This window comes from Dendropsophus ebraccatus, chromosome 7, assembly GCF_027789765.1.
Source record: "Dendropsophus ebraccatus isolate aDenEbr1 chromosome 7, aDenEbr1.pat, whole genome shotgun sequence".
Lineage (NCBI taxonomy): Eukaryota > Metazoa > Chordata > Amphibia > Anura > Hylidae > Dendropsophus > Dendropsophus ebraccatus.
In genome coordinates this window covers 147097406-147120907 of record NC_091460.1, presented here as the reverse complement: position 1 = coordinate 147120907, position 23502 = coordinate 147097406, and the positions used below count along the sequence as shown (strand labels likewise).

At 43.9% G+C, this 23502-nt stretch overlaps 1 protein-coding gene across 2 annotated transcripts in view; it reads left to right on the top strand.

The window, feature by feature from the left end:
- GATB (glutamyl-tRNA amidotransferase subunit B) overlaps positions 1–23502 on the top strand; it is a 58022-nt gene that overhangs the window by 16340 nt on the left and 18180 nt on the right. For both annotated transcript variants that reach the window (XM_069976890.1, XM_069976891.1), the window contains 7 exons: positions 1341–1454; positions 6492–6690; positions 11241–11363; positions 14340–14453; positions 16403–16487; positions 17294–17338; positions 17685–17874. In XM_069976890.1, coding sequence (XP_069832991.1) covers positions 1341–1454; positions 6492–6690; positions 11241–11363; positions 14340–14453; positions 16403–16487; positions 17294–17338; positions 17685–17874 — 870 coding nt within the window. The remainder of the gene's footprint in view (positions 1–1340; positions 1455–6491; positions 6691–11240; positions 11364–14339; positions 14454–16402; positions 16488–17293; positions 17339–17684; positions 17875–23502) is intronic.

Sequence of the window (23502 nt, the reverse complement as noted above, 5' to 3'; positions counted from 1 at the left end):
TCATCCACTCTGAAAAATCTGAAAATTGTGACTTGTTGCAGGAGACGTCCCCTGTCTGCTCTATGGAGAGGGGAGGGGGGAGGAGGAAGGAGGGAGTTAGCCGGCAGCAGAAAGCAGATAACAGAGGATTACAGGCACGGAGCTGGGTGACAGCTGTAATCTGAGCTCAGACAGGTCACTGGTGATGGTCAGAACAGATAACTGGTGAGGGATTTGTAGATTTAACTCTTTGTTGTCCTGTTTTGGTCTTTTCTTTAGCTCTCTCCATAGGAGAACAATGAAGACAGGGGGGAGAGCTTCAAACTGCTTTTTCATGATAAAAATGCATTTTTCGGATAATAAACCCAATTACAAAGTTTCTTAAAATCGCCTGGACTACTGATTTCTGCAAAAAAAAAATTTCACGACAGTGACACTTTAAGCTTCATTGACAGAACTGTGTTGTTCAGTTTAAAAATTGAAGACTTTGAGCCAGTATATCAAGATATAAAATGGCCCCTGTCACCTTAAACCGCCCCTCCAAACTAAAGTTCTAAATGTGTCATTTTTATCTTTCTACTCAGAGATTCAGAATCGGTGTCTTTTGACCTAATTACTTATTGCTGTAGATTAGTGGGGTAGTTTTTGAGGAGCCTGAATCTCTTTAAGAGGCTTCTATGCTTTGGACAGTCTGTACCTGTTGGAAAGGGCCATTGACAATAAGATGATCTCATTGTGCCCCCATTCTGGGACCCCAAGGGATCCACTTTTAATTGTTCTCAGGCAGGTGCTAAAATGGTAGAAAGAAAATGCTATACTTGCCTTCCCCGCTCCCCCACTGCTCCAGCAGCAGTTGGGAGGTCCGGGTCTGCACGTGGAATTTTCTGCCCTGATCAGTGGCTGAGGTGGGATACTGCTGTGGGACACTGACTGAGCGAACAAGAAGTGAAATCAGTGGGAGTTAGAGGGATGCTTCAGACGGCCAAGGTTCAGCATAATCCTGCGAAGTGCCTTAAAATTCGAGCAGTGGCGCAAACACATACCATACCCATTTTTTGACTTGGTGGTTCCTGCCATGTCTGCGTGCCACGAGGAGCCCTGCCGACAACACATTCCTTTTACTTTCTGGTTATGGGGTTTGATCTTTTTACCTTGGCGCTGGCTCTCCAGTTGGTTATAAGTATGGCGGCTTCTGTGATCTCCTGGCCGACTGCTCGTGTTCTCACTCCATCTCCAGACGGTGACTTCTGCAGGCAGCTTAGCATTACTGCCACGTTTTCTCCTTCCTTGTAGTAAATCGTCGCTTACAAATCCATTTACTCCAATTGACGGTTTCTGTTTTATGCTTCTTGTTTTTTCAGACCATCAACAGGAGATGTGTGGAAGCGGCGGTGATGACCGGCCTTGCCCTAAACTGCACCATAAACAAGAAGTCCCTGTTTGATCGGAAACACTATTTCTACGCTGACCTGCCTGTACGTATATCTCCTGGATTCTGTAAGCACATGTTTAGCATCGCTGAGTGATGGCTGATCCGAAGGAAAAAAAAGCTTAGAAATGTAGATAACTTCTAGCATATTGTTGTTTTTGTGTTACTGGTCAATAACTATTAACCCCTGGGTTACTGCCTACAGTGTTTATAGTGCAAGTGTCCATTTTCTTGTAGCCAACTACTGACAATATGATTTACATTACAGTTGCAAGAAAAAGTCAGTTAGCTTTAAGGATTAGGCTGCAAACACACAGGGCGGCTCCGTAGCGGATTTCTCGATGCAAAATCCGCTGCGGATCCCTGCCTTGTAATGTCTATGGGAAGCCATCCTGCTGCGAGTATGTCAGGAGACCGCCCCGTTAACCCCCGCCAGCTGAAGCATATACATTACCTGCTTCACGATCCAGCTTGATTTGGGGGTTCCTGGGTGGATGTCCCGCTCAGCCAATCAGAGTTATTAGAGCTCCACTGTTCAACTGTGTTATGTTAGCTGTGGCACAGGAGCGAAAAAGTGTTCTTCGAAACAAGATCATATCATCGGATCATCTGCAGGCTGCAAGGTTATGGATTTTGAAGTCCACTGGTCAGAAGGCCGGGGTCGGACATTTTTTTTCAATACAGCCGAATAGGAAAACAGTCAGGACCAAAAGATTGCACAGCGTGGGGGGAGAAAGTATTGGTCAGTTTTACTGCACAGAGAGGCAGAATGCAAAGTTTTATATTTCCACTGTAAGGATGGAAATGCTGTAAGGAGAAGTCGACTGGGAAAACAGTTGTGACGGAAAGATTGCACAGCGCGGGGGGAAGGAAGTACTGGATAGTTTACCAGTTGACTTGCTTCCTGGTCCTAGGTGCACGTCGTTGTGTTCAGCCTCCTCCTCCCCGGCTCTTTTGAAAAAAATGTCCGACCCTGGACTACTTCTTATTAAGGGGATTTCCATTCTTGCAGTGGAAATATAAAGCTTTACATTCTGCCTCTCTGTGCAGTAAAACAATAAACTAACCAATACTTTCTTCCCCCGCGCTGTGCAGTCTTTCGATCCTGACTGTGTTCCCATTTTGGCTCTTTTAAAAAAAAGCTTGGGACCCCCGGTCTTCTGACAAGTGCACTTTAAGTTCCATAACCTTGCAGCCTGCAGATGATCTGATCTTGCTTTGTGGATGTTAAACATAGGAGACAAATGAACATGTTACCTTCTATTTTTTCTCCACCTTTCATGGGGCTCTTCCTGCTGCACACTTCTGAAATAATTCTACTGTCTTAAAGACTTTGAAAGGATATACTAAAGAGGCAGCACATAGACGTCTCGGCTCTAAGATTAAAATCCAGTCTTTGATGCGTGAACTCTGATGGAAGGAGAATACGTTGTCTCTTCTCTAGAACATGACGGCACTTAATGCTCAGCTTTTCCACCTCTAATCCCTTCTGTGCCGTGATTGGTATTTGATATCCACATCATTAAAGAGAAATATCCCTGGAAAAAAGGAAATTACTCTGATACTATGTTCACTGTTGATGTCATAATCCGCTCTTTGACAGTTCAGGGTTACAGTGTTTGGACCAACTGGTGGGGGTAGCGCCTTAAAGTGTAACTGTCATCACAGAAAACGTTTGACTTGTCATAGAGACGTCATGCGTTTTGATCAGTCTGTGTCTGAGTGTTCACATCTGTACTGATCGACAGAACAAGCCAGGAGAGGACATCCACTCCCTGCTCTGGGGCCCATGTGCCGATGATGTCGCGGGGGCAATTGTGGCATTGTGGGCGGGACTAAGTGGCGCTTCGCCTGTGAAGCCCCTCCCAGATAGCACAATCCACAGATGATAAAAGATCACTTTTTACCAGAACAAGCACCATGACATATGATATAAAATAAGCTGAAAACTGAACAATTCACCCTTTACACCTGTGTAGAGGAGTCAGAATGCAAAAAGGGGGGACAGGGTCACTTCAAGTATGAGCACAGATGAGGAGTCGGTTTGTTCAGCCAAAAATCAACAGCATATGGAGGTGCTATCGAGGAAACAGCAAAACTAATCCAGGACTCAAATGGATGAAAAAAATTAGTATACAATTTATTCTAAAACAGCAACGCGTTTCAGCTCAACTCCTACTGATCCTTTATCCAGCCTGTATATCCATTGGTATATTTTTGTCTCATTCATGTTTTTGTTTCCTTTTGGTGTATCACATAATGAGTAAACATTTGTTTTTTTAGAGCTATCTAATAAAAGTAAAATTTTAGATTTCCCGCAGGCAGTGATATTCTCTAATTGTTTAGGACTTTGAAACGTCTATCTATTGGGCAGTGAATCTATATATCTTGTCCTTTCTATCTAGGTGGCAGTCACAGTATACGCCATTCCCCTCCTAAACTCTTTCGGACTTGTTACAGCTCCCATATTCTGGCATAGAGGCAGCGGTTATGAATCAGAATGAAAAGATCAGCAGTTAGAATGATCTGATCTGTATGGAAGAGAAGGAGCCTGTTATGTAGGATTGCAGTGTAACGGCTCGGATTATTCTTCCCAGCTACGTATAGGAATTATTGCCCCAAATGACCTTTTAATTGATGGTAAAAAGAATCGGTAACGGCTGAGCGGGAATCCACCATTCAGCCATTCCGTCATTTACTACATAATAATTACCAGTCTAGGTCCCATACACGGGAGAATTTACACAGCAAAGGGCATCAGAGCGGAGATCTCCTCTGGGTATGAGACCACTGGAATCCCCTTGGCACAGTCGCATTGTGCATCCGTCTCACAGAGATATAACTGATGTGATTTTTCTGGAGCGTTATCTCAGAGACGTCTCATGGTGTCATTGTTCTGGATTTTAACTTATCCTGAAGATTGAATAATACATTACATTCATAATCCATATTCATTTTACCGCGCTGCAATGTCCCCGCAGACGTCTGCGTCCACTCAAAGTCACATTTATAATTTGCCTAAAACTTAGACAGTCCAGGCCAGCTCAGGCGAATTATTTTATGTTCCACACAATTTCCGTCTGTCATTTTACAGACCTAACGTGACAAGATAGGATAATAATAATTTTGTTATTTATAAAGCGTGAGCTTATTCTGCAACACATCTTTATTCTAGATTCACCTGTCTGTATGTCTGCACTTGTGGGGGGTGCCTGGAGGAAACCTATATAAAATGTGTGTACAACATATATACATCCAGAAAGCTTGCTTTTCCATAGAAGAAGTCACACAAAAACACACAAAATGCCACCGCTAATGGAAAGACACAGACCAGTCAGCTGTGAGTGAGCTCTGAGGTAATGGTTTGGCCGCCATTGACTAATCTCTGCCTATACGCACCTCTAATTTTTCCCTTGTTTTGCGGCTATTGGGTGAAGCCTGGATTCTGTCATGGCTCCCATAAGCCAAAGGGGCAGCTGCTTTTCTGTAGCAGTTTTGATACAGGGGGCCCATTGGCTTTTAATTGGCTTTTTTTTTTTATTCTATAATTTTCATAACCAGCTAGTGAGAGCGGCCATTACAGTGCAGTCTGTGCAGTCCGTCCACCTTTTCGCTTGCACCATTTCCAGGACAATAATACTGGACTGAACGCAGGCCTAATAGCAGCGGTGCAGACGAGCCCTTCCAGTTCCATTCCATAATACATTCATTAACTCTTGCATTCCCAGTGATTCGGGATGCTATAAATCCACGGACGCCTTGCTGCTTTCTTTCCTTGAATAGAGTTTCATTTTCATATCGGCAATTTGAGAGATGTCTGTGTGAACGTGAGCGGCGTAATGAGAATGGATTCCCTCATGCATCAGTGTGTTGGTGACCTTGTCAGCTTCTGGACGGAGTGATATAAAGTGGGGATCCATCAATCCGCATTGTACATGTGTATAAACACGCTCAACGCTTCTCGTATGATGAATTAACTTAATGTACTGTGTCTGCCGTCCTTTAGCATTTAATCACGCCGTGATATTCAGCATATTAAAACCTGCAGATATATTCAGACTTCTGTCCAGCTATGTATAAGCGGAAATGAACAGAGCCCTGTCCAAGGACACCTGCAGAAGGGTTAACCCTTTGGCTGTCGTAGCATCGGTTCCTTAGTGTGAGGGTGGATGGTTGGCAAGCAGAGATGAGCAAATTTACATGAAGTTTGGGGTTGTGAGACCCTGAATGCTCGAGATTTGACTCCCAGCAGCTGGAGAAGATGAATGAAACCCTATGGCTGCCTGGAAAATATGGATACAGCCTATGGCTGACACTATATTGTTCTCGGAGGGATAAACTGCTACCAGGGCTGTCTGGCTGCAGTTTACCTCTCTCTCAGCTATGCAGAACATTCATGTGTATAGGGAAGATGGGCAGGGGTACAGGGGAAAATATCAAAGGTTATTTAGTCACCTCTCACCGTGCCTCTTCAGCGCCGGATTGGAGCTCCAGGACTTCATGGCTCGGCTGATATACTGGCCGCTTAGCCAGTGAATGATTGGGATGGGACGCCGCTCCAGTCTTCATTTGGCTGAGCAGGTTGTCCATCAGCTGGGTCAGAGTCGTGACGTCATCACAACTCATGGAAAATGCCTTCTGAAAGGGGGTCTCTGGGTCAGTCAGATGGTGCATCGTGGGGAGAGGTAAGCAATGCTTCATTGTTGTCTCTCCTGCCAGTGGGTTTGGTCATCAATCTAAGGTGTTTAGGGCTGTGTAGAACAAACACCGACAGATTAAGTCAGTGGTGATTTTCCATCACAGCCAAAGGAAAAGGTAAGCCGCAGCGCCCTTATCCTTCCCCATCGAGAATACTCGGCCGTGGCGAACGTTCCTGTGTATGGGTAGGACTGGCGGTGGTGGAGGGAGACATAACAGCCATAGATGGGGTCAGCCCTCACTTCTTAGGTTTGTCCAGGAGACATAAGTGTAGGTGGCAAACCAAAGGACCATTGGATTTGGATAGGATGAGAATATCTGACTGGTGACAAGATGTCATATGTACCGAATATAGTTTACTAACATGCCTTGTAATGTTGTGCAGGCTGGATATCAGATTACTCAGCAAAGACTTCCAATCGCAGTCAATGGGATTCTTACATATCGCTATCAAGTAGGAACATCACGGAACCAGATGGTAACTAAGTGTGCGCGGATCAAACAGGTCCAGCTGGAGCAGGACAGTGGCAAGAGTCTCCATGATGATGCAATGCACCAGACGCTCATTGACCTGAATAGAGCTGGTAAGTACATGCTGAGGGTTATAATCCTATATGTAAAAGGTTAAATAGGAAAAGTCTTGCAGTATGGAAGAGTGCTGCAAATTTGTATGTATCTGCCTGTTACAGTAAGCTTAGGGTTCATTCTGACCAGGTCGCTGGTGTCCCTCTTGCATGTTTGTTTTTTCAGTACTTTTGTAGGGTTTTCATGTTTCAGTGTTAAAGGAGAACTCTGGGTAGTCTTGCTTAAGAAAAAAAAAACTTCCATACAATGCAAGGTTCTTACCCATGTTCCCTCCTGACACTCTTGTGATTTTATACTAGTCCTGCTCCTCTGATGCAGCTTTCTACCTGCTCCATCTCTCTTGCTCTTCCTCTTCTCATGCACTGCTGTGAAACTACATTTCCCAGTAGTCTTTGCAGTACAAATTAAGAATGTCCTGTTCCTTCCACCCCTATTACCCCGCCCCACCTGTCCCTCTTGCACAAGCCCCGCCCATCGTTGCCCTCTGTCACATCTGCATCCTCAGTCTGTGCTCAGCAAACAAACTGGGCCTCTCAGTCTGATGTCGTGCATTGTATTAACAGATTGAGCCCTTCAATGTTTACCTAGCTGTCGTCATGACTAAGGATATAAGCTCCAAAAGCCCAGGGGATGTTCCTCCAGATGTAAAAGCTCAGGGGACGCGTTCTCTCGGATGTTAAAGCCCAGGGGACGCGTTCTCTCGGATGTAAAAGCTCAGGGGACGCGTTCTCTCGGATGTAAAAGCCCAGGTGACGCAATCTCTCGGATGTAAAAGCCCAGGGGACGCGTTCCCTCGGATGTAAAAGCCCAGGGGATGTTCCCTAGGATGTAAAAGCCCAGGGGACGTTCCCTCGGATGTAAAAGCCCAGGGGACGCGTTCCCTCGGATGTAAAAGCCCAGGGGATGATCCTCCAGATGTAAAAGCCCAGGGGACGTTCCCTCGGATGTAAAAGCCCAGGGGATGTTCTTTCAGATGTTAAAACCCAGCTACGTTGATCCCTGCAATCCACCAGTGCTCACTTCTATCCGCCTCCATCTGCTTTGTTGACGTCCACTAGGCTTTATTTTTAAAGGGGCACTTCAATTTGTGCCAGAAAGTTATATAGATTTTTAAATCTGTTGTAAATCTCTAGTCTCCCAGTACTTATCAGCTGCTTTATGTCCTGAAGGAAGTGGTGTATTCTCTCCAGTCCGGATATATACAGGTATATTAGACGTAGAGTGGTATTGGGAAGGGGGGTGGTTTAGAATATTGTTTTTGTTACCCGGATAACGGCATGAAATGCACTATACTCCATCATCTCTGATATATATTAGAGCAGTGCTTCTCAATTCCAGTCCTCAGGCCTCACCAACAGGTCATGTTTTGGGGATATCCCATACAAAGGACGCCTGTGAAAATACCTGGTTCACTGAGTATAATTATATCACCTGTGCAATACTAAGGAGATTCTGAATACATGAGCTGTTGGTGAGGCCTGAGGACTGGAATTGAGAAGCAATGTATTAGAGTATACATGGAGTTCTGGCCCTGGGTCGTATCATATATCATATATAACATCTCCACATAACCTTATGTAACAGCACTTTATACCTACAGGCAGCTGAATTGTAAATCTAGTATCATGTACAGATGAAAGAAAACCTATCTTTTTGTGCATGTGTTTCAGTGCAACATTTTAGTTGGAGAGGTGTAATTTCCATTGAAATTAGTCATATTAATTTGTCAAAGGACAAGAAATTAAATAAATCTTCTTCCAGTACTTAGCAGCTGCTGTATGTCCTGCAGAAAGCAGTGTATTCTCTCCAGTCTGACACAGTGCTCTGTGCTGCCACCTCTGTCCAGAGCAGCAGCAAATCCCCATGTTACGTTATTTTTAACTTTACCTCAGCTCTATTTCTCATTCCATTTGTGAAAACTGCTTTTTTTCTGTTGTACTTTCGATGTACTCTTGTTATACTTTTGTTTGCCAAACTTTACTTTTGTTTGCAAAAAATTTATTGACAAAAATTCAATAAAATATATTGAAACAGAAAACCTCTCCTGCTCAGGACAATTCCTGACATGGACAGAGGTGGCAGCAGAGAGCACTGTGTCAGACTGGAGAGAATACACCACTTCCTGCAGGACATACAGCAGCTGATAAGTACTGCAAGACTGGAGATTTTTAAATAGAGGTAAATTACAAATCTATATAAGTTTCTGACACCAGTTGATTTTATTTTTGTTTTGCTGGGATACCCCTTTTACTTCACCTACTGAGAGCTGAACTTCTTCCCGCAGCCTCAATAACTGGTCTGCATTTGGTTTTCTTTAGCTCATACAAGCCATAGAAGCAGCTAGGAGAGGTGCAGAAAACCATGCATGGGCCAAGCGTGTTTTGCAAAGCACTCAAACAGAATTTAATCTCAGGAGGCGTAGTTGAGAGTAAAGCCTAGTGGATGTCAGTCTTGTAGCTAGAGGCTGATAGAAGCAATTTCAGGGGCATTACAGGCAAGCACTGATGGGCACAGATGGGCTTTTGCATCCAGGGGGAGCACCCTCTGGTCTTCTGGAGCTTATTTCCATATTTAAAAAAATGCAACCAATTTAACCACCAAAAACCGTGTTAAGCAGCACATGTAGATGAGCATGGAGGGCGCCCCTCTCTGCAGGAGTTTCTAAAAGACTGAAGATCATACCAGAAATCCTGCAGCCGCCTGACAATCATTTCAGTCTTGTAATAATAAAATCAGATTTTCTGATAATTAATGGCGGCGTCTTCCTTCTCTTTACTGGCTATAACACTTTCTTGTAATTTAGAAACAGGAGAAAGCTTCCAGGTGTAATAAGCTATAGCTCAGGCCCATTACATCCAGACAGACAGTAGGATGACCATTCCCAGGATCAGCCCGGCCGCCGCTTGTAATGCTGCATGTTGGTGAACTACACAGTTATTCTCTCCTCGCCTCCTCTTACCCGCCACCCAGGAAAATGACAGGTTAGCTCGGCTTATAAGCCTATCTTATACAGAATCCGGGGGACGTCAATTCTTTTCGGCGTTGCCAACAGGGTAATTGCAAACATGTTGTTTATATCCAAGATTATAACATAGAGTAAATTCCGGAGCCAAGCTGCTCGTAGATTTGTGGCCGTAGTCTCAGGACTGCGCAGGCAGATGACTGTTCACTTGGATAAATAGACGTTAATGTTGTTGAATGATATATCTTGTACAGAGATGCAGCCTGTATTATAGGTCAGGGCCATGTTCACACACAGGATTTTGCTCAGTATTTTTCAACCAAAACCAGGAGTTGATTAAAAACACAGAAAGGCTATGCTTACACACTGCTGAAAGTAAGTGGATAGCAGCATTTAATTGTAAATAATTACTGTTAAAAAAACGCCATTGTTTTAAAATAACGTCTTTTATTTGCCATTAAATGACGGCCATCCACACAATTTCAGCAGTGTGGGAGCATAACCTTTCTGTGTTCTCAATCCACTTCTGGTTTTGGTGGAAAAATACTGAGTGAACATGCCTCAAAGCTGTATGTAAAAATCTTCTTTCTGCCATCGATCACGGTTATTGACAAATCTTAAAATAAAGAGGAATAAGCTGGTTCTCTCTGATCCTGTCACAAGGACATCACATCTCAGAATGGAAATAATGCAGGTATTAAGTCATCAGAGAAGGCTGAGGGAATTCAGCTCTGAAGCCTGCAACTGACTGTGTTTTCTATATTGGCTTATTTAAAGTGTAATCTGTCATTTAAAATATTTTAGCAGAAATCAATAGTACAAGCAACTTTTAAGAAACTCTGTAATAGGTTTAATTTATAAACCCTCTTTCTGCACTCAAAAAGCTGTTCCCAGCCTCCCCCCCCCCCCCCCCTCACTTTTTATCTGCTCATTATCAGGCAAAGTCGTTTTTATTACAGAGGAGCAAAGTGAAGACAGGTTTGCTGAGTCCATTATAACCTATGGAGGGGGTAGGGGCTGAGGGGGATGAGTGAGCAGGGAGAGCAGAGAAGCAGCTGTACAGTTTTGAGACTGGGCACATAAAATGCTGGATTCAAAGGTCAGAAAGGTCAGTGCTTATCTGGGAGCTTGGTGAGAGAAGATTGCAGTATGATGTTCTGTGCAGGGCTGCCTTTTCTCCTCTCTGTGCTCACTCATCCCCCTCAGCCCCTCCTTTTTCCATTGAGCATAATGGACACAGGAATCCTGCTTCTCCTGAAGCGTGTGTGTGGGGGGGGGGGGTAGGGAAACAGCTTTCTGAGTACAGATGGAAACTCTTTCGCTTAATAAACCTATTAGAGAGTTTCTTAAAGTCACTTGTACTATTGATCCTTATTGATTTCTAGAAAATTGACACTTACATGACCGGTACACTTTAAGAGCTGAAAATAGTGAAGGATATAGGTGATGTCTTGTATATGGTTTGGTTTCCAGTCTTCTTTCCTCTAGGTGTTACACAGCATAACATTTCGTATATTCTCTTGTCCTTAGGCGGATATACCCTTATGGTTGAGGTCATTTATATTGCTGTTCTCTTTTATATGACAGGAATCGGACTGATGGAGATTGTCATGGAGCCTGATATGACCTGTGGAGAAGAAGCGGCAGCCGCTGTTCGGGAGCTCCAGCTGATTTTACAGGCTCTGGGCACGAGCCAAGCAAACATGTCAGGTTTGTCTGTTTTGTCACTTTTTCTGTGATTTCTGTATTTATTAGGACATGCAGGCGACCACTTACATATACGGGTAGTGCAAAGAAAAGAAATCAAGCGGTATGTCTTCAGGCTGGTTTATTGAGAGGTTCGCTTCATAACATGCAGGGAGGGGGGTGAGGAGCAGACACGTCTTCACAGGTAGACTACAATTGTTTCTCGCGATAAAACGCTTCTTCCGGTTTATGGATCCATACACCGGAAGAAGAGCGTTATCGCGAGAAACAATTGTAGTCTACCTGTGAAGACGTGTCTGCTCCTCACACCCCTCCCTGCATGTAATGAAGGGAACCTCTCAAAAAAAACAGCCTGAAGACATACCGAATCGGTGAGTGCCCACATCTATTTCTCACTTCACTCACATTACGTTTTCTGTTCAGCCGAGCACCACTGTGCATTGTTCCGGCGGTTTGAGCTGCCTGCACTCGGTTCCAGCCTCAGGTGTTGGAGATTGTTTGGGAGGTGCCGTCCACCTCTCACTCCATAGTATTTCATTACTGACATAATGTTCATCTGTTGCATTGCTGCGTACCTGCGCTGCCCTGATCCACTTTATTTTACCAGTCTGTTAATGAATTAATACGGTCTCCAGTACTACACGTCTGAGTCCCAGTATAGATTCAGGATGTTGTCACCGGTATCTCAACATACAGTACATACCCTAAAAACATAAAACCTGGCTTAAAGAAGTGACCGGATGTGTAGCTGTAGCAAAGCCCCCAACTCCCAAGACAGTCACAAGGTGCATGGGCAGCCAAAGCTTTAGCTTACCCCACCCTTGCCTTATGAGATTTAGTGGAGAGCCCCCTTGTACTAATATTATTTCTTCTATCCAGACATTGAGGCCTTTTCTCTCCACCTCATCTGACCTGCTTTTCATACTGCAGATATCGGACGTGGACGTGTTCTCCTTGCGTGTCACCAGCTCATTTGTTTATTGATCCCACAGTGTCATTTGGTATTGATGGGTTTGCATTGCGGAGCATGTGCTGCTGCCAGGAGAGCGAACGCCGTGTACCGTTACTTTTTATTACTGCAGTTGTGGTAAAGTTTTCATTGTAAATCCCAGATAACTGGTTACCGAGTCTTGTTTGAGCAGAGGAGCGTGCACCGCTCCGGGGTATTGGCAGAAGTCTCAGTTATTAGCAGCGATGGAGCCGGGATTAATCGGAAGGGAGGAAGGTTCCAGCAGATAGTGTGACTAAAGGAGAACTCCCCAGTGACCCTAACAGCATCGGAAGCCGCATTACAGCACATGTCGTGTCAACAGGTGATCCCGGGCCGGTCAGACACGACCTCCATTCATTGTGAAGAGCCAGAAGCTTCTCATTGATCTCAGAATGGAGATTGGTTCTCCAGGACAGCAGCTTCTTCTAGGCCTTCCTCTCCTCCTAGGCCTTCCTCTTCAGCTACTATCATCTTCACTAAATCCACTTACAAAGAATTTGTCGCCTAGATTTTCTTTTAGTGGTTACAGCCAAATACTGAAATCTCTTCTCTTTATTCTAATTTGTTTTTAAGCTAATGGTAATTTAGATTGTTATGGGGGCGACCATCTTACCTGAGCTGTTATAATAACATTTAGTGACATGCTGTACAACAATCCCCATGGACATAGACAGCAATAGGCAGGGCCTGTTCCTTTAAGATGAATGTAGACTATTACTGCGCCTATGCTAAAACCTTTGAAGATGCCATTCCACAGGAAGCTGCTATTGTCCTAAGGCCCTATTACACAGAGCGATTACCCTTCAAAAACCTGCTAAAACCATTGATCATTAGCAATTATCATTAAGTGCAATAGGTGAATGACAAAGACAAAATCGTTATATTCTCGTTCATCATGATCTTTCAAGAATAATTTGCTAATCTGTTCATGCAACGATCAAACGACCAACGAGAAACCGTTCTTTGTTCATTCAGTGCTGACACCAAAATGATTGTTAATGGTTCGCTGTAATTCCTCATTCGATGTAATTCCACATCGTTCCTTCATTTGCCGGGATCAGAGGGCGTAACCGATCATAATAATCGTAACTAACAACTACCGCTCTGTGTAATATGGAAAACGATTTTAGGAAAACAAAATAACTGTTCAGAAAATTGATCCGTTTTGACACTTTATCCTCTCCATTTTCTTCTGAAGCATTGGCTATGAACCCCTAGGAGGGCACCACCCTGTGGGCTTCTATTTAATCTGTAAAAACTGATGCATTACCAATGGTTTCCTCAGGACACTCGGGATTACAATGTTCTGACTTTTTAATTTTATTAATATAATTATTTACTTTAGAACAATGGAATGATATGCCTCTGATATGCATATGTAATGGTGGGTTTCCTGCACTGCTTAAATGGGTATTCCACTCAGACATAACTTCTGATATGTTGCTGCCCATGGTCACACTAACAATTCCTTCCATACTTGTTATTATCTATTCAGTCTCCTTCCCCCAGTTCTCAGCTGCTGCTTTCTGCTGAAGACCCAAAAATCTGTGTGTGAGCTTTTCTCTCTGTCTCCCCCTCCCTCCCTTCTGAGACAGAAGATGTAAACAAGTCCCTGGCAGGCTTTATCTGCAACACTGTAGCTTCTTTGTAATGCTGGTAGGGTTATTCTGAGGTGAAGTTGCTAATGAACTTGCTGTGATTATTTCTTGCGGCATTACAAAGAAGCTACAGTGTTACAGATACAGCCAGCCAGGGACTTGTTTACATCAGCCATCTCAGAAGGGAATAATAACAAGTATGGAAGGAATTGTTAGTCTAACCATAGGCAGCAACATATCAAAAGTTATGTTTAAGTGGAATCCCCCTTTAATATTGGCAGTATCCTGTTACTCCCCACCTAATTATGCAGTTTTTGATCTGTTTCTAACCAAGTTTGTTCTTGTTAGCAGCATTTTCTTTGAGGTTTATTTTCTGCCTCTTTATCCCAGAGGGTCAGTTGAGAGTCGATGCAAACATTTCTGTCCATCATCCCGGGGAGCCGTACGGTGTGAGGACTGAAGTAAAGAACATAAACAGCGCACGCTTTCTGGCAAAAGCAATCGGTACTCTACCTGTTCACTAGTTAATCTTTGTATGAGGATTTAAAAATTAACTAATTTTATTAGTAGTAGTATTAGTCCGTGCGTCACACTACAGATTTTTATTTCCAGTATCAGATGGGTTATTCAGCATTAGAATTATTTTTATATAATTCTGCCCTGATGGAAAATATTAATGTCCCAGATTTATCAAAGGGTGTAATGTATACAAAGGGTGTAATATATACAAAGGGTGTAATATATACAAAGGGTGTAATATATACAAAGGGTGTAATGTATACAAAGGGTGTAATGTATACAAAGGGTGTAATGTATACAAAGGGTGTAATGTATACAAAGGGTGTAATGTATACAAAGGGTGTAATGTATACAAAGGGTGTAATGTATACAAAGGGTGTAATGTATACAAAGGGTGTAATATATACAAAGGGTGTAATGTATACAAAGGGTGTAATGTATACAAAGGGTGTAATGTATACAAAGGGTGTAATGTATACAAAGGGTGTAATGTATACAAAGGGTGTAATGTATACAAAGGGTGTAATGTATATATAAAGGGTGTTATATATATATACAAAGGGTGTAATATATAGACACGTGTAAACGGCCCCCAGCCACCAATCACAGCTCCTCTATCATTTTACCAAAGTTGAGAGCTGAGCTGTGATTGGTTGCTGTGAGAGCTGAGCTGTGATTGGCTGCTGTGAGAGCTGAGCTGTGATTGGTTGCTGTGAGAGCTGAGCTGTGATTGGTTGCTGTGAGAGCTGAGCTGTGATTGGCTGCTGTGAGAGCTGAGCTGTGATTGGCTACTGTGGGAGCTGAGCTGTGATTGGTTGCTGTGGGAGCTGAGCTGTGATTGGTTGCTGTGAGAGCTGAGCTGTGATTGGTTGCTGTGGGAGCTGAGCTGTGATTGGAAGCTGTGGGCAGTTTACACCAGTTTATATTTTACACCCTTTGATAGATCTCCCCCATTATGCTTACCTCTCTGTGCTCCCCCAGTGTGCTGTTTCGGCGTCTCCAGTCTCCCCCGCTGACTGCAGCCTCCGCCACTTATGAGACAAACTTATCTCTGGAGTGACAGCCCGATCAGCCAATCACTGGCCATGACCCTGTCTTGTCACTGACTGGCTGAGTAGGCTGTCCCTCCAGAGATGAGCTTGTCTCAGCAGCCGTCAGCAAAGATGCAGGAGACACTGTAACAGGACAATAGAAAGGTAAGTATAATGGCCCTATTACACCGCCCGATGTTAAAGTAGCAAGCAAGCACTAAGCTGTCAGGTCAGCACTCGCTTGCTCCTTGTTCCCCGCTCACTGTCTGTGTTATTTCATGCACCAACAGTGGGGGAGAGGGGGGCGCAGGGAGCTGCAGGAGGGGGATGCCCAGACGATCTTTAGATTATCCAAGTAACCCATAGGAGATAGCGGCCGTTTGCTGCCACCACTTTTATTACACAGAGCGACAGCCAACAAACCATCACTATTTTCATTATTTTCTTTCGACATGTTCAAAGACAACGATCCGCCAACATTGTGCGCGTCAGCCGATCATTGCATTTTAACGTTACCTATTCCACCAGGCAATCATCTGCCATAACAGCCAGTAATCTGCAAAATACGGCCGACAATCACTTGGTGTAATGGGACCTTAAGATGTTTATTATATTTTCCATCAGGGCAGCATTATATAAAAACAATTCTATCGCCAGATAACCCCTTTCAGGTTGTTACGCTCTGTGCGTGGTACACCGGAGCCCCATTCTCCGTTATACAATAAGTTTCTAATGTTTCATTGTACTATGCTCTTTGGGGTCTTTTATGAAAACTACAAGTAGAATGAGTTTCCTATCGGTAATTTCTCCAGCATTTAGGAGAAGGGTAAATGTTTTATCTACTGTCCGTTGTTTGCACAGTTATTACGCTGAATGTTGCATCTTTCTTCTTTTCCTCCCTAGATTATGAAATTAAAAGACAAACGGAATTACTTGATAAAGGTGGAACAATCCTCAATGAGACGAGGGCCTTTGACTACAAGCTCGGGTAAGAAGTATGTCTGGTCTCCGTGTGGCTTATCTTGGGGGGGGGGGGCGTTGGTTTTCTCGGGTTGGATAGAGCCAATACTTCGTTTGTGGATTAGACCGCAAGTGTAAATTCCCCTGAAATGGTATAAAACATTACACAGTGAATGGACCATCCCAATTTCCACACTCGACGCTATTCTTTTTGGGAGCACCAGCTCGCCCTGGAGGCAGGCCCACCGGCCCCGAGTGTGACGAAATCCCCTTTCTTCTGTCACCTGGCTCCATTAGAATCAATGGAGGGGGCAGGATATTGCCACACTGGGGGCCAGCAGGCCTGTCCCCAGTGCTTCAGGACGGGCCGGTACTCCTGAAAAGAACGGTGTCGAGCACGGGAATCGGGAGGCAATTAAAAATGACCGTGCCACCGGAGTCCCTACGCTGCCGCCACTGATCCATTAAGGTAAAAAATGCAGAGCGATGTACCTGATGGTATAGCCTGACCGTGTGACAGTCCACAGACATGCCAGGTCCTCTGTAGTAATAGAGGCTCTTGAGGCTTTCTTATACAGATATAGCCATGGTCATTTTAAGTGCCATGTGTTGTATTGTGATATCTTGCTGCACCAGAAATCAGGATAAGGACAGTAATGAGCGGTAACGTGAAACATAGCTTTGTGTAATGCGCCAGGGATCAGGATAAGGAGCGCTGCAGCAGATAACCAGTTTGTGTAGAAATGTATACAATGTTTAGTTTCATCCTTTTTTATGTATTATTTTGTTTTTGCATTACATTTGTTGTATGACTTTTTTTTTTATATATATAAGTGTTACCATACCTATGAGGGACAAGGAAGGAAAGCAGGATTACAGGTTTGTATATTTCTTTACCTCTTTAGTATGGTTATTATGCTGTAACTAGATGTATATAGAACACATACTGTACAAGAACAAGTGCAAATGTCGGGATAACCAGCATCTCACTATCTGCAGTATAAATCTGCACACAACCTCTAACAACTACATTCCCTGCTCTCGTATTGAGATTTAATTAATTGAAATACATTTAAGAGGATTACATGAGATAAACCAAAAAAAGCGAAGACATCATAAAGTGTCGGCCACTGCATAACAATAGAAGCATTATTAAGCAGAAAGGTAATCCTACTTATATTCCAGTAGTTTCTTCCTTATTCCTTTAAATCTTCTGCTTATAAAGGTTTATGCCGGAACCCAACCTTCCCCCTCTGATACTTTACGATGCCGAGTCATTGCCGTCTAACAAGAGCGCCGATCAGGTCATTAACATTGATCTGATTGAGGAGAACCTGCCAGAACTTCCAAGCATCACCAGGGAGAGACTTGTTGAACAATATGGAATATTACCTGAGCATAGTTTTACCTTGGTGGTGAGTAGCCCTCCGTATCATCTAATAATCTCCAAATCAAGGCCAGTTCTAGCTTTTCTTTAAGATGTAAGTGATGCCTCCAGTTGTACTGTTACTGAACCCACTGTACAGAGACTAACACTGGATAAAGACCATATAATGAACAATGCCCAGTGTACCAAAGCCAATATTACCAATAATAATTGTATACAACGGACAAGTAATACCGCCACATACTGGCCTCGTATTACCACTGCCCAGTGACAGAATAATACAGCCATATTGTCAATGAAAACCACCACAGACTAACATTAGTCCCATACAGTGACAGTTTAGCAATTATGGTACAGTTGCATCCAGTGACTCCCTGTGACATTTTCTCTGAGTGCAGTCTGTTACTGTTCCCATTTCCAGACTTCCTGCAGCCATCACTCCTTTCCCTGCCCCCACATTGTTTTAATACCACTCTTGTGCCCATTTTTTGTCCCTATTTTGTACACACTACTTGCCTCTCTCCACCTCCACGTGGCTGTGTCCTCTGATGAATCCTGGCTAGTGTTGGTTGCACACGATCTTGTTGTGCAGCTTGTGCCAGGCATCAGCAGCTGCTCGGGATCCCTTATAGCCTGCATGCCTTATGCTATTGGTCAAACCATGAGCTGAAAGCAGCACAGGTGTATGTATGTGTGTGTATATATATGTGTGTGCACCAGAGGTATTTTAGTTTTTTTTTATTTTTTTGTCTCTGTGAGCACCATTTTAAATGTTGAATCCATAAAACTTTGAGGCCCTATGCATTGTGTGTTCAGTCACTGTCTGTACTATATTCCAGAGCTGCAGGATTCAGAACACAGAATTTGCTTCGAGGATTTGTATACTGTTGTGCAGTAATCTAATGTAGCAAAAAACAGTTTATACTATAATATAGGAGACCAACTAAGCTTATAAGGGTGATCAGAAAAGCGTGGTGTGAATGCAGCTGTAGATTATAAAATCTGTACGTGTTACTCAGCGGCGTCCGTCATTTGTACCGTGTCTTACATCCAGGTTCTGTGCATGTGCTGCAGCACAGCCCGCCAAGCATAGCCATCCTCTCTTCACTGTGTCACTGCTGTTAAAGCGCTGTGCAGATATGCAGCCATATTAGTTATCCCCAACCTTCCTATAAAAATAAGGGGTACGCCAGGCCAAAATGAAACAATACAGTGCAGGCAGGGGGTGGGGGAAACAAAATATAAAATGGGCATAATACAGGCAGGCTCCCGAAAACCTAATTTTTTTTGTCCGGCTTCCTGCTACGTTATGGCCCAGGGGAAAGTACTCGAGCTGACTAATGAATTGCCTGCTCAGCCAGGCAGTGACTGCACCTGTGTCCTGCCACAGTCACTGACTGGATGAGCGGGCCATCCATCAGCCGCGTTGTGACGTTGCAGGAGGATGCGGCAGGGACCCAGGGATTGGTAAGTATACATGCTTTAGCATATATTATTTTTGCCCGGAGGCCCCTTAATGTAACAAAAAAAAAAACTGCTGAAAAGACTATATAGTTTCATACAATGTATGTTTTTTTTACACTTGTGGCATGTTTGATAGTTATACAGTTGCATCTTTTATAATGCTTTGACACCATATTACAGAATCTAAGTGTATAAAGAGGAAATAACTTATAAGGGTGCGTTCACACCTACAGGATCTGCAGCAGATTTGATGCTGTGTTCAGTTATTTAAATGAAATCTGCTGCAGAAAATCAGCTGCAGATCCTGTAGGTGTGAACGCACCATAAAAGTGTAAAAAACCATTGCAGCCATACAGTGTTATATAGCCCACATACCATAATACTTAGTCTGTTTCTATGACAACCTGTTGTCAATTATTATATGAAAAGAAGATTCAGAAACTATTGAAGTGTGTGAGAGAAGGTTCAGAAGAGGTTCTCTCATTGCTGGATACTTACAGGATAAGGTAACATTGTATTAGTCACTGACAGCGCTAATTAGATAGATTTGTCATTGTTCTGATCCCACCTGATCCCACCTTGTACCCAGCCAAGTGCTGTTACATTAGACCTGCACCCCATCATATGTCTGTAGGACTCGTTGTTTTATTCCAGGAACGGTTAATACTTGTGTATTGATTATACTTCTGCGCTCCGAGCCCCATCTTTGTTTTCTGTGAAATCCCTGGGTAAACGTTTGCTAGATGTAAAGAGACTTTGTATTATTTTTCTTTGCAAAACGTGGTAGATTTTCTGTTCACTGTGTTGGGTTAAAGGGGTATTCTGCCAGTACAGATAATTTTTTATATTTGGTTTGGGGCGCTGTATAAATAGGAAAGAAGCCGTACTCACCTGCCCTGATCCCCCATAGCTGCTTATAACACCTCCTTGTCTCAACTGCTCTTGGCTCCCTCCCGGTTTCTGTGACATGTTGTTCCCGCAGGACCCCCTATGCCGGTAACCTACCTAAGCTAGTCATTGGCTGAGTGGGCAGTTCCTTCAGGGACAACACGTCACAGGTACCAGGAAACTGGAGGCGTCAGAACAGCAGCAGTTCATATACCGGCTGTGGTCGAGTATTGTGGTGAGAATCTCTCTCTTTCCTGGTGAGAATCTCTCTCTCTTTTCTGGTGAGAATCTCTCTCTCTTTTCTGGTGAGAATCTCTCTCTCTTTTCTGGTGAGAATCTCTCTCTTTCCTGGTGAGAATCTCTCTCTTTCCTGGTGAGGATCTCTCTCTTTCCTGGTGAGAATCTCTCTCTTTCCTGGTGAGAATCTCTCTCTTTCCTGGTAAGAATCTCTCTCTTTCCTGATGCCCTTCTGCCTGATTTCTATACTATGGAGCGCTGTTCATTTTTGTATTTATTAGAGAAACAGATCATTGATCTCAGGGAGACCAGCCGGCTGCTGACAGTGTTATCTCTAGCTGGTCTCCCTGATATCAGTGACCTGTTACTTGCTTGTTAGATTTTAGTTTATTAATAAGTTTCTCTGCGGCAGCCCAGGGGGAGCTCAGATGCCACAGCAGGGGGCAAACACTTGTTGGGACATTCTTTTGTCATGCTGCATTTATGGTTTATTTGGTCTAAGCCCTTGTCTCTCCTGTAGTGAGGCCTCCATTGTTTTTGCTGTTACCAGCTCCTGGGGTGACTGCTCCACATGTCATTGTTCTCATGGTGGAGACGTCTTATCGCCTTCAGAGAGTGAACCTCCGGAGAGGCGGCGTCCTCTCTTGTCCGGGCGGAGGCGGCGTCCTCTCTTGTCCGGGCGGAGGCGGCGTCCACTCTTGTCCGGGCGGAGGCGGCGTCCTCTCTTGTCCGGGCGGAGGCGGCGTCCTCTCTTGTCCGGGCGGAGGCGGCGTCCTCTCTTGTCCGGGCGGAGGCGGCGTCCTCTCTTGTCCGGGCGGAGGCAGTACCCCCTTGTTTCCTGTAGGGCGCGCTTATACATTTACATACATTTATCATATCTAAAGTTCTCCGTATTATCTAAACACTGCTGAGAATTTGCACTTGGCTGGAACTTTGCTGAAAGTTTTGTGTTAATTGGCTCTCCACATACTTGCCGTCAGATCGCGTCTCTAGATGTCGCCTAAATTTCTATTCTTGGATGGTTATCAAATCTGTACGAGAACAGACGCTAACAACCTAAAATCTCTGTTTTATGTCGTACAATTTATCAGAAAGCTGTTACTGTGTCTGTAGGCGACATCTTACTGTATACTAAGTCCTAATTCTGAGAAATAGCCACTTCTACCTTATCCAGACAGTAACATGTCTGATAATCCATAACATTTATGAAGCGATGAGAGAATGGATTGGCATATACCGAGACCCTGGGGCCGAGCCGTGCGCCTCTATGGAATATATTTCTCATACGGCAGAGATTACATACGGCATTTCTCATACGGCAGGGATTTATTTCCATCGATTAACGTGTTATGTACTCTACAGCTGAAGGGGCAGCAGGGAAATCCTGTAGGGAACAAAGCACATACACCTAGTAAGAGTAACTCTTCTTTATTCTTACATAAAAACTCAAAGGGGTACTCCGGCAAAAATCTTTTTCTTTCAAATGAACTGGTTTCAGAAAGTTATATAGATTTGTAATTTACCTCTATTTAAAAATCTCCAGTCTTCCAGCACTTATCAGCTGCTGTATATCCTGCAGGAAGTGGTGTATTCTCTCCAGTCTGACACAGTGCTCTCTGCTGCCACCTCTGTTCATGTCAGGAACTGTCCAGAGCAGCAGCAAATGCCCGTAGAAAACCTCTCCTGCTCTGGACAGTTCCTGACATGGCGACCGGCGCAGGCGTTGCACAAAAATCTACACCTCCTCTGAAGTAGGTTTAGGTTTTTGGCTGGTTTACGCCTGTTTCCAGACATAAACCTTAATAAATCCGGTGTGGGAGGTGGCCACGTTTCCTCCTGTTCTTTTTGTAACCCTTGCCCGCTCATCAGGCGAGTGGGGTATACGGCTGATGTAAAGAGGTATATCATGATAAACAATAACTCCAACCCCCAAACCCCAACCCATCGTGATGCACGGTCACTGATGTCTATCAGCCTATCTGGTCGATTCTACAGATAATGCTGGATATGATAGAAAGGTGTTGCAACACGTGGTGAATTGCAGCCTGTAGTATATGGGGCAGTGTAGCCTCAAACATGTTAGTGCTTATGATCCCCTCCCCCCCCATCGAATATCAGAAGCCCTTATTGTTGTTACACAGTTAAAAGGTTAATTAAACGATATACTGTACCTTTATTGTGACAGTGGACTAATCCACACAGAATTATACTAATAGATAAATCAATAGACAATAATTAGAAACCATTAAACTCCCACATCAAATGTGTACAACCAGTCTGACCCGAAGGCAAGAAGGCGACATGGCCGGCATCCAGTATAGTGTCGTGTGTGAAGTGCTGAAAGTAGAAGGGTTTTACCTCCTGGATCCCAGATAATACAGTGTAAGGCCATGGTCACACAAACAAAGTAATCAAAATGTCACATGTATCTCTAAAAACATAAACTTGTGCTAAAACCGGCCAATACACAGCTCAGTGCAGAAACAAATGGGCAGAGTGCTCAGGTAAGTGCGGCTACCCGACTGATCAAAATGTTACAATGGTAAGACCAGTGGCTGGCGGACCCCCATAGATGCAGGCTGATGTTTTTGGACCTGGTTTTGCCAACCATGAGACATTAGTGGAAATTGTGTACAGTCGCATTTACCACCTGTCCTTATCATGGAAATAATGATAATCCAACCTTGAGGGACCACCACATATGGCCACCCATCCAAAATCAAGCCAGTCCTTGATTGTTTTGTCTAAGTTGCACTAAGAGGTGTAGTTTTAAAAACAGTGCATTTAGAGGTGTGTTCTATCTCTCAGTCCCCTCTGCAAACCTGAAATAGTAGCCACAAAAATATCCTAAGAAAATAGAGGCCACAAAATTTACTAGTGGCCCCTTCATGCCTGAGGCCTGTGCTCAGGGAGCCCTGAGGGGCTCTAAAAAACCCTGAAAAGTTAACAAACTTCTTAGATGTCATTTTGAATACTTTTTTAAAAGGGGGTGATTCCTGGTGATACAGGCCCCAAAAATCCAACTCAAAACTGAACCATTCCCTAGAAACATCTGGAAAACTGCTGC